The sequence below is a fragment of the Tupaia chinensis genome, unplaced genomic scaffold (assembly GCF_000334495.1).
Source record: "Tupaia chinensis unplaced genomic scaffold, TupChi_1.0 Scaffold000273_1, whole genome shotgun sequence".
In the NCBI taxonomy this organism is placed as follows: domain Eukaryota; kingdom Metazoa; phylum Chordata; class Mammalia; order Scandentia; family Tupaiidae; genus Tupaia; species Tupaia belangeri.
Genome location: NW_006159755.1, coordinates 2,292,549 through 2,304,558, shown reverse-complemented (window position 1 = coordinate 2,304,558; position 12,010 = coordinate 2,292,549). Strand labels below are relative to the sequence as shown.

General features: G+C 53.7%; 1 protein-coding gene across 1 annotated transcript in view; it reads right to left on the bottom strand.

Annotated features, from left to right (window-relative positions):
- FRMD8 (FERM domain containing 8) overlaps positions 1-10,554 on the bottom strand; it is a 30,700-nt gene extending 20,146 nt beyond the window's left edge. Inside the window, exons 1-6 of the mRNA XM_006149892.3 lie at positions 10,365-10,554; positions 9,968-10,052; positions 7,311-7,478; positions 996-1,097; positions 642-700; positions 345-511 (exon numbers count right to left, since the gene is read on the bottom strand). Coding sequence (XP_006149954.1) covers positions 345-511; positions 642-700; positions 996-1,097; positions 7,311-7,478; positions 9,968-10,052 — 581 coding nt within the window. The 5' untranslated portion in view covers positions 10,365-10,554. The remainder of the gene's footprint in view (positions 1-344; positions 512-641; positions 701-995; positions 1,098-7,310; positions 7,479-9,967; positions 10,053-10,364) is intronic.
- Positions 10,555-12,010: the final 1,456 nt, after the last annotated feature.

Here is a 12,010-nt window from a genome sequence, read left to right as displayed (position 1 = left end):
TAGTGGTGACTGGGAGGGAGGTCTGTATGCGGCTGGCTCCTGACTGTGACTGAAAGAGCAAGCCTGGTCCCCTCTTAACTTAGCCAGAGGCCGAGCTCCACCCTCATGCATACCTAGGGTTCCTTAGGGCGTGGCCTCCTCTCATAGACATCTTCACCCAAATCTCCCACTGCTCACAGCAGATGAGAACAAGACTCAGAGAGGTGAAGTGACTTGCCCAGGGTCACAGTGTGCATGTGTGGGACTGAGGCCTCCCGGCTTCAGGACCAGCCCCCATGTTGCACGACCTAAGACTACTTTTAAGCAGTATCTGGGGGGTCACCTCCCCTCCTGGTGCCCCTTACCTCAGGGTGCAGACTTCAGGCCGGCCAGGCTGGTAGGGCCCAAGCTGCACACGACATACCAGGCCGCCCAGTGCCTCACAGTCTTCCACGTCGCAGGGGTACCGGGCAGCCAGCACGTTCCCCTTGGCCTCCTCGTAGAGCAGCCGCAGGACCTCCTCGTCGTGGATCTGTGGGTGGTGTGGCAGGGAGCCACAGCTCAGCTGGACTGAGCAGGGTGTGACCATCCAGGGGCATGGGGCAGGGGGCTGGGCAGGGGGTACCAGACGTGGCTGGTGCTGCCCGGGCTCGCCGCCTCACCTGGAGCTCCCTCCGTTTGGGGAAGAACACGTTCCTCCGGAACTGCAGAGAAGGCTCATCTGAAGAGAGAGGCCGGGGTCACTGCCTGGTCACCCCCTCAGCCCAGCCCTACCCTCTCAGGCCCAGGCCCAACTGTCAAGCTCACTCACATGACCAAGGAAACCCAAGGGTTGTACAAAGAGCAGGACATGCAGCTCACCTCAGTGTGTTGGCTGTCCCTCCCAGCCCACCCCTCTCCCACCAGGAGTGGCTGGCAGAGAGAGGGAGAGACTCAGGCTCTGGCCCTCAGTCAGGAGGGCAGCTCCACCTGCCAACAGGGCTGCAAGGCAGGGCGGGCAGGTAGGCAACACTGACCCGTGGCCACGTCATCATCCGGGGCGTTGGTGAAGCGCAGCAGCAGCTCCAGCCACTGGCGGCCCAGCTTGTAGGGCTGGTGCGTGGGCTTCAGCTGCACCTCTGCAGGACGAGAGGGGAAGTGGCCATGTGGGTTCTGACCAGTCCAGTGGCCAGCTGGCTGGCTGCCTGCCCCATCACACTGGCCTTAATGACCACCACCACCAATGAGCCACTGCCAACAGTAGCTGAGCAGGTACTAAGTGTCCAAATCATTCTAAGTGGCTTATAAGCATTTACCCTGCAATGACCCATTCCCCATTTCACTCATAGAGAAAATAAAGCTCAGAGAAGTTAAGTAACTTGTCCAAGATCACACAGCAGGAGGATGGATGGTGAAGCAGTGGTAAAACTCGATGCTGTGCAAGGGTGGCCCACAAGAAGGTTCTGTGCTTGCATCCAGAGACTTCCCTGAGTATGCCAGGACATGTGTGCCCAAGATCTAGGTCCAAGGCAGGAGGACAGCAAGTGCAAACATCTGGGGCGGGGGGCCAGCGGTGGGGTGGTGGCTAAGGCACTAGACTCCCACATGGCTGACAGCAGTTCCAGTCCCAGACCTGGTGGCTTGCTTTCTCACTGTCTACCTCACTCTAGTGAGTGCATATGCCTCATAGCAAATTTTTAAAATAATAAAGGACCAGCAATTGGCATAATGGCTATGTTGCTGGATTCCTGCATAGTCGACCGTGGTTCGAGTCTGGAACTGGTGGCTTAAACTCATGCCAGGCATGTGTGCATGCCTGTCCAAGATCCCAAGAGGAGAATGGAGGAGAAGGGATTGTGGCGTGGCCATCCCCCCAGGGGGTGATTTCTCACTTTCTGTCTGTTTCTCTCTGTCTTTCTGGTGATTGCGTGCTCCCTATAACAAAAACCTCTCCCCCCAAAAAAAGAAAAAGGAAAAAAATAATAAAAAATTATATTAACAGAAAAACAAAACTTATTCAGGGACCACCAGATGGCATAATCGTTCCACCACTGGACTCCCATGTAGTCAACTGTGGTTCAAGTCCTGGACCCAGTGACTTAAAACTCATGCCGGGGAGGAGAATGGGGGAAAAAGTTTTGTGGCATGACCATCCCTCCTGAGGGGTGATCTCTCATTTTCTGTCTCTGTCTCTCCAGTGAGCACATGCACCCTATAGTAAAAATCTCTGTAAAAAGATAAATAAAAATAAATAAACTTATAAAAATTATAAAAAATAATAAAAAGATGTAGGGCTGGTTGAAGGTGGGGTGAATCGTGGTGCCCAGAGCATTGGCTGTGTTGTGATGCGGCCATCCCACTGGGGTGGGGGTCACTGTTGGGAGTGTGTGTATATGTGAACATGCACGCTCTCTCTTGTTCACGGCGGAAAAACACTTAAAATTAAAAAAAAAAAAAAAGCCACCAACCAAGTAAGAGGGGATCTGGCTCCAGGTAGAGCCAGCCACTGACAGAGCAGGCCGGAGCTGAGAGGCTGTGGCTGATGGAAGGTGTTGGAGTACAGTATAGAACGCCGAGCACTGACACGCTCATCCAGAGATGAACAGGAATGTCCGCCAGGAGGCGGTAGGGAGGCCAACATGCCTGGTCTCCTCGGCTCTCTTCCAATCTTGACCCCTCCCCACAGAGGGCTGGGTGCTGTGTCCTACCAGTCTGATGCCAAGGATCTTCATTTCTATTCTTTTTTTTTTCTTTTAAGGTTTTTTGTCATAGAGCACATGGACTTGCAAGAGAAAAACTGAAAGAGGGACCAGCAGTTGGAGTAATGACTACGTCGCTGGACTCCCATGTAGTCACCCCCGGTCTGAGTCCCGTACCCGGTGACTTAAACTCATGCCAGGCGTGTGTGCCCAAGATCCTGAGAGAATGGAGGAGAAGGGATTGCGGCGTGGCCATACACCCTGGGGGTGATTTCTCGCTTTCTGTCTCTCCGTCTCTGTCTTTCTGGCAAGCGCATGTGCCCTATAGCAAAAATCTCTCCCCAAAACAAACAAACAAACAAAAAACTGAAAGAGAGAGAGAGGTGGGGGGAGAGAGAGGTAGAGAGAAAGTAAAAAATCACTCCCTTGGAGGATGGCCACACAATTCCCTTGAAGGAATTCCTTCTCCATTCTCCTCTAAGGATTTTGGGCATGTATGAACATGCACCTGACATGTTTAACAAGTCACCGGGTCTGGGACTCAAACCATGGAGTTGGCAATGTGGGACCCAGCACCTTAACCACGATGCCACCTGCTGGCCCATCTCTTCTTCTATCTGGACCCTGATTTTTTCTTTTTTCTTTGCTAGAGGGCATGTGTACATGCCAGTGAGAAACAGAGACAGAGAGAAAGGGAGAGGGGAAAGCATTCCCAATGAGGAAGGGCCACACCGCAGTCCTTCTCTTCCCTATCTCCCACCTGTTGGGATTTGGGGTATGCAAGCATGCCCAGTGTGTTTCTCAAGCTGCTGGGTCTGGGACTCAAACTGTGCCATTGGGGTCCGGCAAGTGACATAGTGGTTAATGTGCTGGACTCCCACACGGCCAATTGAGGTTTGAGTTCCAGACCTGAGCTTGAAACTCATGCTGGGCATGTGTGCATGCGTGCCCAGAACCCCAGGAGGAGTACGGAAGAGAAGAAGCTATGGTATGGCCATTCCCCCAGGGGTGATTTCTCACTTTCCCTCACTCTGTCTCTCTACAGCGAGCGCATGTGCATTATGGCAAAAACCTACCAAAAAAAAAAAAAAAAAAAAGATGGGGGGGAGCAGGTGGCATAGTGATTAGGGCACTGAACTCCCATATGGCTGACTGCGGTTTGAGTCCCATACCTGGCTGCTTGAAACTCATGCTGGGCACGTGTACATGAGTGCTCAAAATCCTAGGAGAACAGAGAAGAGATTGCAGCATGGCCAACCCCCCTGAGGAGGTAGGGTGATTTCTCGCTTTCTCTCTCTCTGTCTCTCCAGTGAACACACACCCCCTATAGTAAAATTCTCTAAAAAAACAACAACCAAAAAAAACCATGCTGTAAGGGGGCTAGCAGATGACGTAATGGCTATGCTGCTGAACTCCCATGTAGTCGACTGTGGTTCGAGTCCCGGGCCTGGTGGCTTAAACCCACACCAGGTGCATGCACGTGCGTGCCCAAGATCCCGAGAAGAGAATGGAGGAGAAGGGATTGCAACGTGGCCATCCCCCCGAGGGAGGTTTTCTCACTTTCTGTCTCTCTCTGTCTCTCCGGCGAGTGCACGGCACCCTATAGCAAAAACTTCTCCAAACAAAACAAAATGACAACAACAAGAAAAAAAAAACATGCTGTTATAGCAAAAACTTCTCCAAACAAAACAAAATAACAACAACAATGGCCATGTGGTTTGTGGGATCTGGCTGCATTAACTACCATGCTATGGAGCTGGCCCTAGATCCTGATCTTAACCCAAAAAATGTAGCCACAGCCTCAAAATGGGCCTCCTTGTGCATAGCCTCTTCCATCCAGCCTCCACATCTAACTTCTTCAGCTTTTTTTGATGCTATCATTTCTTCTTTTTTATTTTAAAGAAATTTTTGCTATAAGGCATGTGCGCTTGCCAGAGAGACAGAAAGGAAGAAATCCTCCATTCTCCTCTCGGGATTTGGGCACGCACACACATGTGCCTCATGTGAGTTTCGAGCCTCCAGGTCCAGGACTCGAACTGCAGTTGTCCATGTGGGAGTCCAGCGATGTAACCGTAACACCATTTGCTGGCCCCTGTGCTATCATTTCAGATCCAGATTTTTCCAGAGGCTCCACAGCCTTCATTTCTAACCCAGATCCTTGCCCCCACCCCCATATCTTGTCCCAACCCCATAGTAGGGGAAAGTGCCTTTCGCCCCCCCAGGGAGGCTCCCTGTTCAATCCTCCCTACTTGGTCCTTTGTCATGTTCTGTCTAGAGACTCAGAGGAGGTCAGGGCTGGGAGGGCGTGGAGACCGCCACTTTGCAGGTGGGTAACTGAAGCTCACAGAGGCATGGTGACTGCTGGGGTCACATAGTGTTAAGGAGTAAGCCAGGAATCCAGCTATGCTTCACAAACCTCCCCTCATCACACTTGAGACTCTGAAGCTCCCCCTGTGAATTCCCTGACACCAGCAAGCTCGTTCCCTGTGTCCCCAGCATCTAGGGCACTGCCTGACAAGAGGGGAGCTTTACGTATTCTCATGAAACAAAGGTGGCAGCTGCTTAGCAGGGCCCCACTAAACACACTGTGGGGAAGGGGAGACCTGGCATGAGGTCTTCTCCTGCTCACAGCTTGGCCTTCACCAGCCTAGGCTCCAAGACCCAGTAGCTCACAGGACTCCTGTGGTCAGAACAGGACTACAGTGAGCCTGCTGTCCTGCAGACATCTAGATGGGGCCTCTCTTTCAAAATAATTTTTTTGCTAGAGGCACATGAGAGACACAGGACAGAAACAGAGAAGGAGAAAGTGCCCCAGGCACATGAGAGACACAGGACAGAAACAGAGAGAAGGAGAAAGTGCCCCACCCCCCCCAGCAGTGCGTGGTCACACCACAATCCCTTCTCTTCCATTTCTCCACATTGTTCGGCACTTGAGGACACACAAAGACAAACCCAGTGTGTTTTTCAAGATGTTGGGTCTGGGATTCGAACCACATGGTCAGCCACATGGGATCCTGCTTTATTACCCACCAGGCCATGGGGCCAGTCCCCACATGAGGCCCTCCTGACCTGGAGCCCTGTTCCCTGTAGAATGACAACGGCATTGAGGAGGCCAACCCTGCCAAAAGCTCCAGCAGGAAGGGGCACGGCTCGCAAACAGCACCTCCCTGCCTTTTAGGGCATCCGAGCCCTAGGGCGTCTGTTACTCCTTCCCCCAGTCTCAGGCTGAGAGAAGGCCGAGATTTCTGGGAGGCCCTTGTCAAAGCCAAAGGAGCCTTTCAGCTTCTCCAAACACAGCCTGGGAACAAAGTGGGTGTTGACTTTGTGCTGGGGCCTCCCGCCACACAGGCAGCCCATTCAAGTCCTTGTTATGGGAGAGCAAGAATGTGATGAGGAGGGAGTTGGGGCAGAAGTAGGAGGCAGCAAGCTGAAAGCTGCCTAGGGCTGGCACTGGAACGCCACGCAAGGCAGGGCAGGGGCTGACTTCCCTAGAATCACCACCCCCAGCTCTTCAAAGACACCAGGGGCCCACAATCCCGACTAAAAGCTCAGAGGGTGAAGGAGGGGCAGCTGGCCGGGTGTGGGCTGGCCAGAGGAGATAGGTCAGCAGGAGGGCCAGCAGGAAGAAGGTGGGCGAGAGCCTCGGAACAACAGCTGAGAAGGAGGCCCTGAATAGCGGAGGAAGGACGCATGTGGGGGCGGGGTGGAGGCACAAACCCCAGTGGCCTCAGGAGAAGAGGCGGACCACCAGGGGCCCCTTGGACCAGTCACAGACTGTCCTGCTTGTTTTCTCAACAGAACCAGTCGACTCCTTCCTGTCCCTGTTCCTCTGCAATATGGGGCGACTTAAACTCAGAAGATGGCCCAGGCCCTGGCCCTGATTCACCTCCCCAAATGATAACCTGGGTACTCTCCCTTGCCCCCTTCCCGTCCAGGTCAGCAGGCTCTGACACCCGATTCACCTGATCCCCCAACCCAGAGGGGCTGGAGAGGTGCTACCCCCACTCCCTCTGCAGCCTGAAAGGGCAGGACGTGGGTGGTCACAAGGCCAGAAACCAGGAGGGCTTGGAAAGAAGGCCTGTCTCTACTCCACCCTCACAAAGGCCTCGTAGTCAGAGGTGGCTGCTTCCTCCTTCCCACCCCCAAGTTGCAGACCCAGTTCAGAGACCTCCTGTGAGGCCTCCTACCACAGGCTTGGGGTCTATCTTGGCCCCACTACTCACTGGCCTCAGCACTCTAAACCTCAATTTCCTCACGTGCCAGACAGGCCCGGGCCACAAGGACAAGGTGAAATCTTACTGCGAAATGCAGGCCCACGTCATGGCACAGATCCTGTGCTCAGCGGCCATAGATCCCACCCCTCTCTCCCACAGCCCTGTTCCTCCTCATGCCCCAGATTCCCTGTACCACTGAGGCGAGGGGCAGGGTCAGCTCCTCCTTTGCCACTAGCAGAAAGAAAGGTGGGCGGCAGGGGCAGAGAAGCCAGGGGTCTTCTCAGGGCTCTGGATCCTCACATGGGAAGAGAGTTCTAACATACACCCAAGTCCTACCTTCTCCTGATACGTGGAGGCCAGAGGTTCTGGAAGTCACCCCTTTTCTTTGCTCAGTGCCCTCCCAGGCTCCCCACCTGGGCTCCTCACTACCAAGCCTTACCCAGCAGAGGGGAGACAAGCCAGAGTGCGAAGGCATCCAGGGCGACATCTGGGAGCTGCAGGACCTCACGGACTGCACGATGCAGCTCATGGGCACTGAGGGAGGGCAGGTTCTCCACAGCCAGGGGCACCACGGAGTCGTCCGCCAGATACACCAGCACATCGGCCGCTGTGACAGAAGCAGGGCAGGATCAGCGAGGCCCACTGGTCAGGTTGACCGGTACCCTCCACATCTACTGCAGCTAGAGCCCCTATCTATGGGCCTTGGGTGATGACGGCAGAGTCCACTCCAGGGGCACCAGCATCCCCAAAGAAAGACCTGTTTAGGAGTGCTATCATGCGGGACCAGCAGTTGGCATAATGGCTATGTTGATGGACTCCCATGTAGTCGACTGCAGTTCAAGTCCCGGACCTGGTGACTTAAACTCATGCCGAGCACGTGTGCGTGCTTGCCCGAGATCCCCAGAGAATGGAGGAGAAGGGATTGTGGCGTGGCCATCCCCACTGTGGAGTGTCTTTCTGGTGAGCACACATGCCCTATAGCAAAACCCTCTCCAAAAAAAAGAGTGCTATTTTGCCTTCCTTGACACCCTCAAACCACCCAGAAACATTGGTCCATCCAGGGACCAGGCCCTTCTAATTCTCTGAGGTTCAAATTAGGGCTGGCTACTGAACCACCCCCCTAAAACCTTTGGTAGTTTGAAGGGCTCTGATGTGCTTCTGCCCTGAACAAGAACATTCCACAGGTGAGGAACTAAGGCAGAGATAGAATGAACCCATCCTGGGTTACAGCAGTTAATTTAGCAGCCTGGGAGAGGGGAGAGCTGGTAACCCACTGTTATCCTCAGACAAGTCTCTGCCCCTCTCTGGCCCAGGCCCAGATGGAACAGAGGATTCCTAAGGTCACTGGTTAAAGCAAGTTCCAGGTCTCAGGTTTGTTAAGACTCAAGCCTGAGGAGCTGACAGCCTTAAGCAGGCTAAGGGAAACACAACCCAAATAACTGAGTATTCTCTTGTGACAATTTGTAGGATTGCATATGAAGCCTAGAGCCAAAGACCCCTGGAAGGGCAGCCAGATTCAAATCCCATCTACCCTCAAACCCTTTCTCTCTCTCTCTCGCTCTCTTTCTTGCTTTCTCACCTTCTCTCTCCCCTCCCCCCAGGAATGACAAGCACAGTAAACACACTGAGCTTGCAGGCCCACACACCTGGGTTCCACTGCTTGCCTGGTTCTGGCTAGCTGGTTGGCTTCAGCAAGTCAATTCCAGTGTCAGCTGTCTGGTCTGTAAAGGCAGAGCTAATACTCCTCTCTCTAAGAGCAGCTGCTGGGGCCGGTTTGTGGCGTGGTGGTTAAAGATGCGCTGGACTCCCACGTGGCTGACCGTGGTTTTTTCCTTTGTGTGTGTGTGTATTTTTTGAGAGTGTTTTTTGCTATAGGGCGTGTGCGCTCACCAGAAAGACAGAGACAGAAAGCGAGAAATCATCCCCTAGGGGCGATAGCCACACCACAAATCCTTCTCCTCCATTTTCCTCTCAGGATCTTGGGCACGCACGCACACACACCCGGCATGAGTTTAAGCCACCAGGTCCAGGATTTGAACACTGGTCGACTACATGGGAGTCCACTGATATAGCTATTTCGCCAACTGCTGGTCCCAAATGACCACAGTTTAAGTCCTAGACCTGGCAGCTTGCTTTCTTACTTTCCCTCTCTCTCTCTCTCTTGCTCTGTTCCTCTCTGGTCAAATTAAAACAAGTAAAATAATTCTTTAAAAAAAAAAAAAAAGGGTGGCTGTGAATCAAATGAGGCGAAGTCTGTGAAGGGAAGGGCACTGTTTATCCCTGACGCCAGGGAGGATGCTTTCTGGATGCCGAATCTGCTCTGCTCCAACAGCTACTTTGAGAAACAATAAAATCTCCAGGAAGCTGAGATTCAAATTCACTTTTCAGTCAGGAAAAACGGAGGTACTGAAGGCTCAATTATGTGATCAACCAGAGCACTCCAGAGCCTACAACCTCTCTAGGGCCCAATTTTCTCCCTATAAAATAAGGATAATGATCCCTGCTCTCAAAAGACTTTGTGAAAAAAGAAATGGAACATGATTCTATCTGAATTTTACAGATTCTATTCACGTGATTCTATCTGAATTTTACAGCGATGTGAGACATCTCAATCTATAGATAAGAGTGGGATTCAAGAGCACCCCACTTGGCTACTGAGCTAGTGAGAGCTCACCAGGTGACATCTGCGAGCTTTCCACACCTCAGTGTACCTTACTTCTTTTTTTTTTGTTTTTGTTTTTTTTTTTGGAGAGGTTTTTGCTACAGGGCGCTGTGCGCTCGCCAGACAGAGAGAGATAGAGAGATAGAAAGCAAGAAATCACCCCCCAGGGGGGATGGTCACGCCGCAATCCCTTCTCCTCCATTCTCCTCTAGGGATCTTAGGCACGCACGCAAACGCACCCGGTGTGAGTTTAAGCCACCGGGTCTGGGACTCAAATCGCGGTCGACTACATGGGAGTCCAGCGACATAGCCATTACCCTAACTGCTGGTCCCAGTGTACCTTACTTCTTAATGAACACCCATGATTGGCCAGAGCTATTTCCCAGACTGGGGTCCTAAGATGGTATGGAGGGGAGGTGGGAACAGGGACCCACCTCGGGCTCCCACGGAGGACACGCTGCTTCGGTGAGACCGCTCACCAGGGCCAGGCTGCCCGGCATGGCCTTCAGTCCCATCCATCTGCAAAGGTAAAGAGAAACAGCAGTTACTGGAGGCCCAGGGATGGGGTTGAGGGTCTGCTCGAGCTCTCAAGGAAGAAAGGAAGGCGTTCCAGGATGCGCAGACGAGGCTGACCGACACTGGCTGGAAAGACCAAGTGTGCAGACTGGAGAGAGGTGTGTCGCTCGGCCGACTCGAGGTCGGGCGGGCGGGAGGGTCGCGGCCAAGCAGTTCAGGAGTGGAGGTCCAAGCTCTCAGTCGCCGGATGCGCACACAGGGCAGGGCGCACTCCCTTCCAGCCGGACGCCCGGGTAGGGCGTCGTCGGGTCTCACCTCTCAGGGACGCAAAGCCTGCGGCCTCAGGCCAGGCTCCTGCCCTGACTCTAGCTCCCAGCTCCAGCTCGTGTTCAGACCCCGCCAGGAAACTTGCCACAGTGGGAACCCCAGCTCCAGTTGGGGTTCCGGCCGCCGGGACCCTGACGCGGAAGCTACAGCGGGAGGTAGCTCGGGGCACAGGGCCCCGCCTTCCCGGCCCTCAGGAGCCAATCAGAGTCTGGGACCGACGCGCATGCGCCTTTTGCGAGCCCGCGCGCTCCTGCCTTCCGCGGGCTCGCGCAAGCCTCTACTCTCCGGGCTCGCGCCTTGCCTGTGAGCTTTCGCATCCATGAGGTGGCAGAGGTACGAACCAGTCCCGCCACTATCCCGAGTGACCCCGACCATTGACTTGCAACAGGGTGTGTTGAAGATTTTAAAAAGCAAATCGGGGGCCTGCCAGTGGCATGGTGGTTAAGGGAGCTGGACTCCCACATGGTCAAACACAGTTTGAGTCCCGGACCTGGTGGCTTGCTTTCTCACCCTCTCTCTCTTTCTCTCGCTCTCTCTCTTGCTTCTCTCTCCCCTCCCCCACCAAGTCTGGTCAAATTAAAATAAATAAAGTCAAATAAAATAATTCTAAAAAAAATAATAAATTAGGGCACCCGCTTGCTTTATGACTTTGGGCCAATCTCTCACCTGTAAAATGGAGATGCTGGGGCAAGTCAAGGGCTCCACATTGCCGGGCGCTGGGTGAAGGTGGTGCAGACCGTGACCTGTACTGCATGCCCACTCCATCTGCGGTCTCCGATCAGGAGACTGTCCTAGGCCTGAGTGGTCCTGAACAAGTCCCTTCCCATAGATGAGGCCTGTTTCCTCATCTATAAAATCTATAAAATTGAGGAAATTGGACTCTTTGATTTTCAAGGACCCTTCCCACCCTTGTCAAATGATATGTCTATGTCACAAATCCAGCCAGACACGTTGTTTTTCCAGGGAGCAGTTAGTCACATGAGCCTTGCTATCTTAGACACACAGCCTTGGAGACCTTGAGATATTCTCAGGCTGGGGAGAGGCCAGTTGGGGCCCTGGAGAGACAGGTGTGAAACCACCATCCTCAGGCTGATGTCATCGACATGTCCTGGCAATGCCAGCACGTATGTGCCTAAGGTGTGGAACTCGGGGAGAAAAACGGGTCCATGGGGTGCCCCTCCCAGTCAGAGGAACCAGTGATTGTCTCGAATGACAACAATGGACTTGGGGATCAGGCACAGGTGGAAAAGGGTTCCCCTGGCCCCCATCCCAGCTATAGCTCCCTGCCAGCTGGAGTTTCCTCAGCATTTGAAACAGCTCTTTGCCTGCCCTCCCAGGACCCCCATGGCCCACCACTGAGACGTTCCAATAGCATGACCTGAGGACTCGAGAAAGCTCAGACAGGAGCTGCAGAGGAGAGTGTCAGAGGGAGCGGGGAACCCTCCCGGTTCTCAGCTCTGGGGCCCTCAGACCAGGACACAGCGGTTCTGTAGCCTCCTAGGTGGCTCGCACAAAGTGGGAACACAGTTCGGTGTTGAGTGCTTAGTGAGTGTGGCCTGTGCTGGGTCAGGGAGTGGAGCTCTGGCAAGACTCAGCCCCTGCCCTCAGGAGGCACGTGTTATAGTTTAATGGGG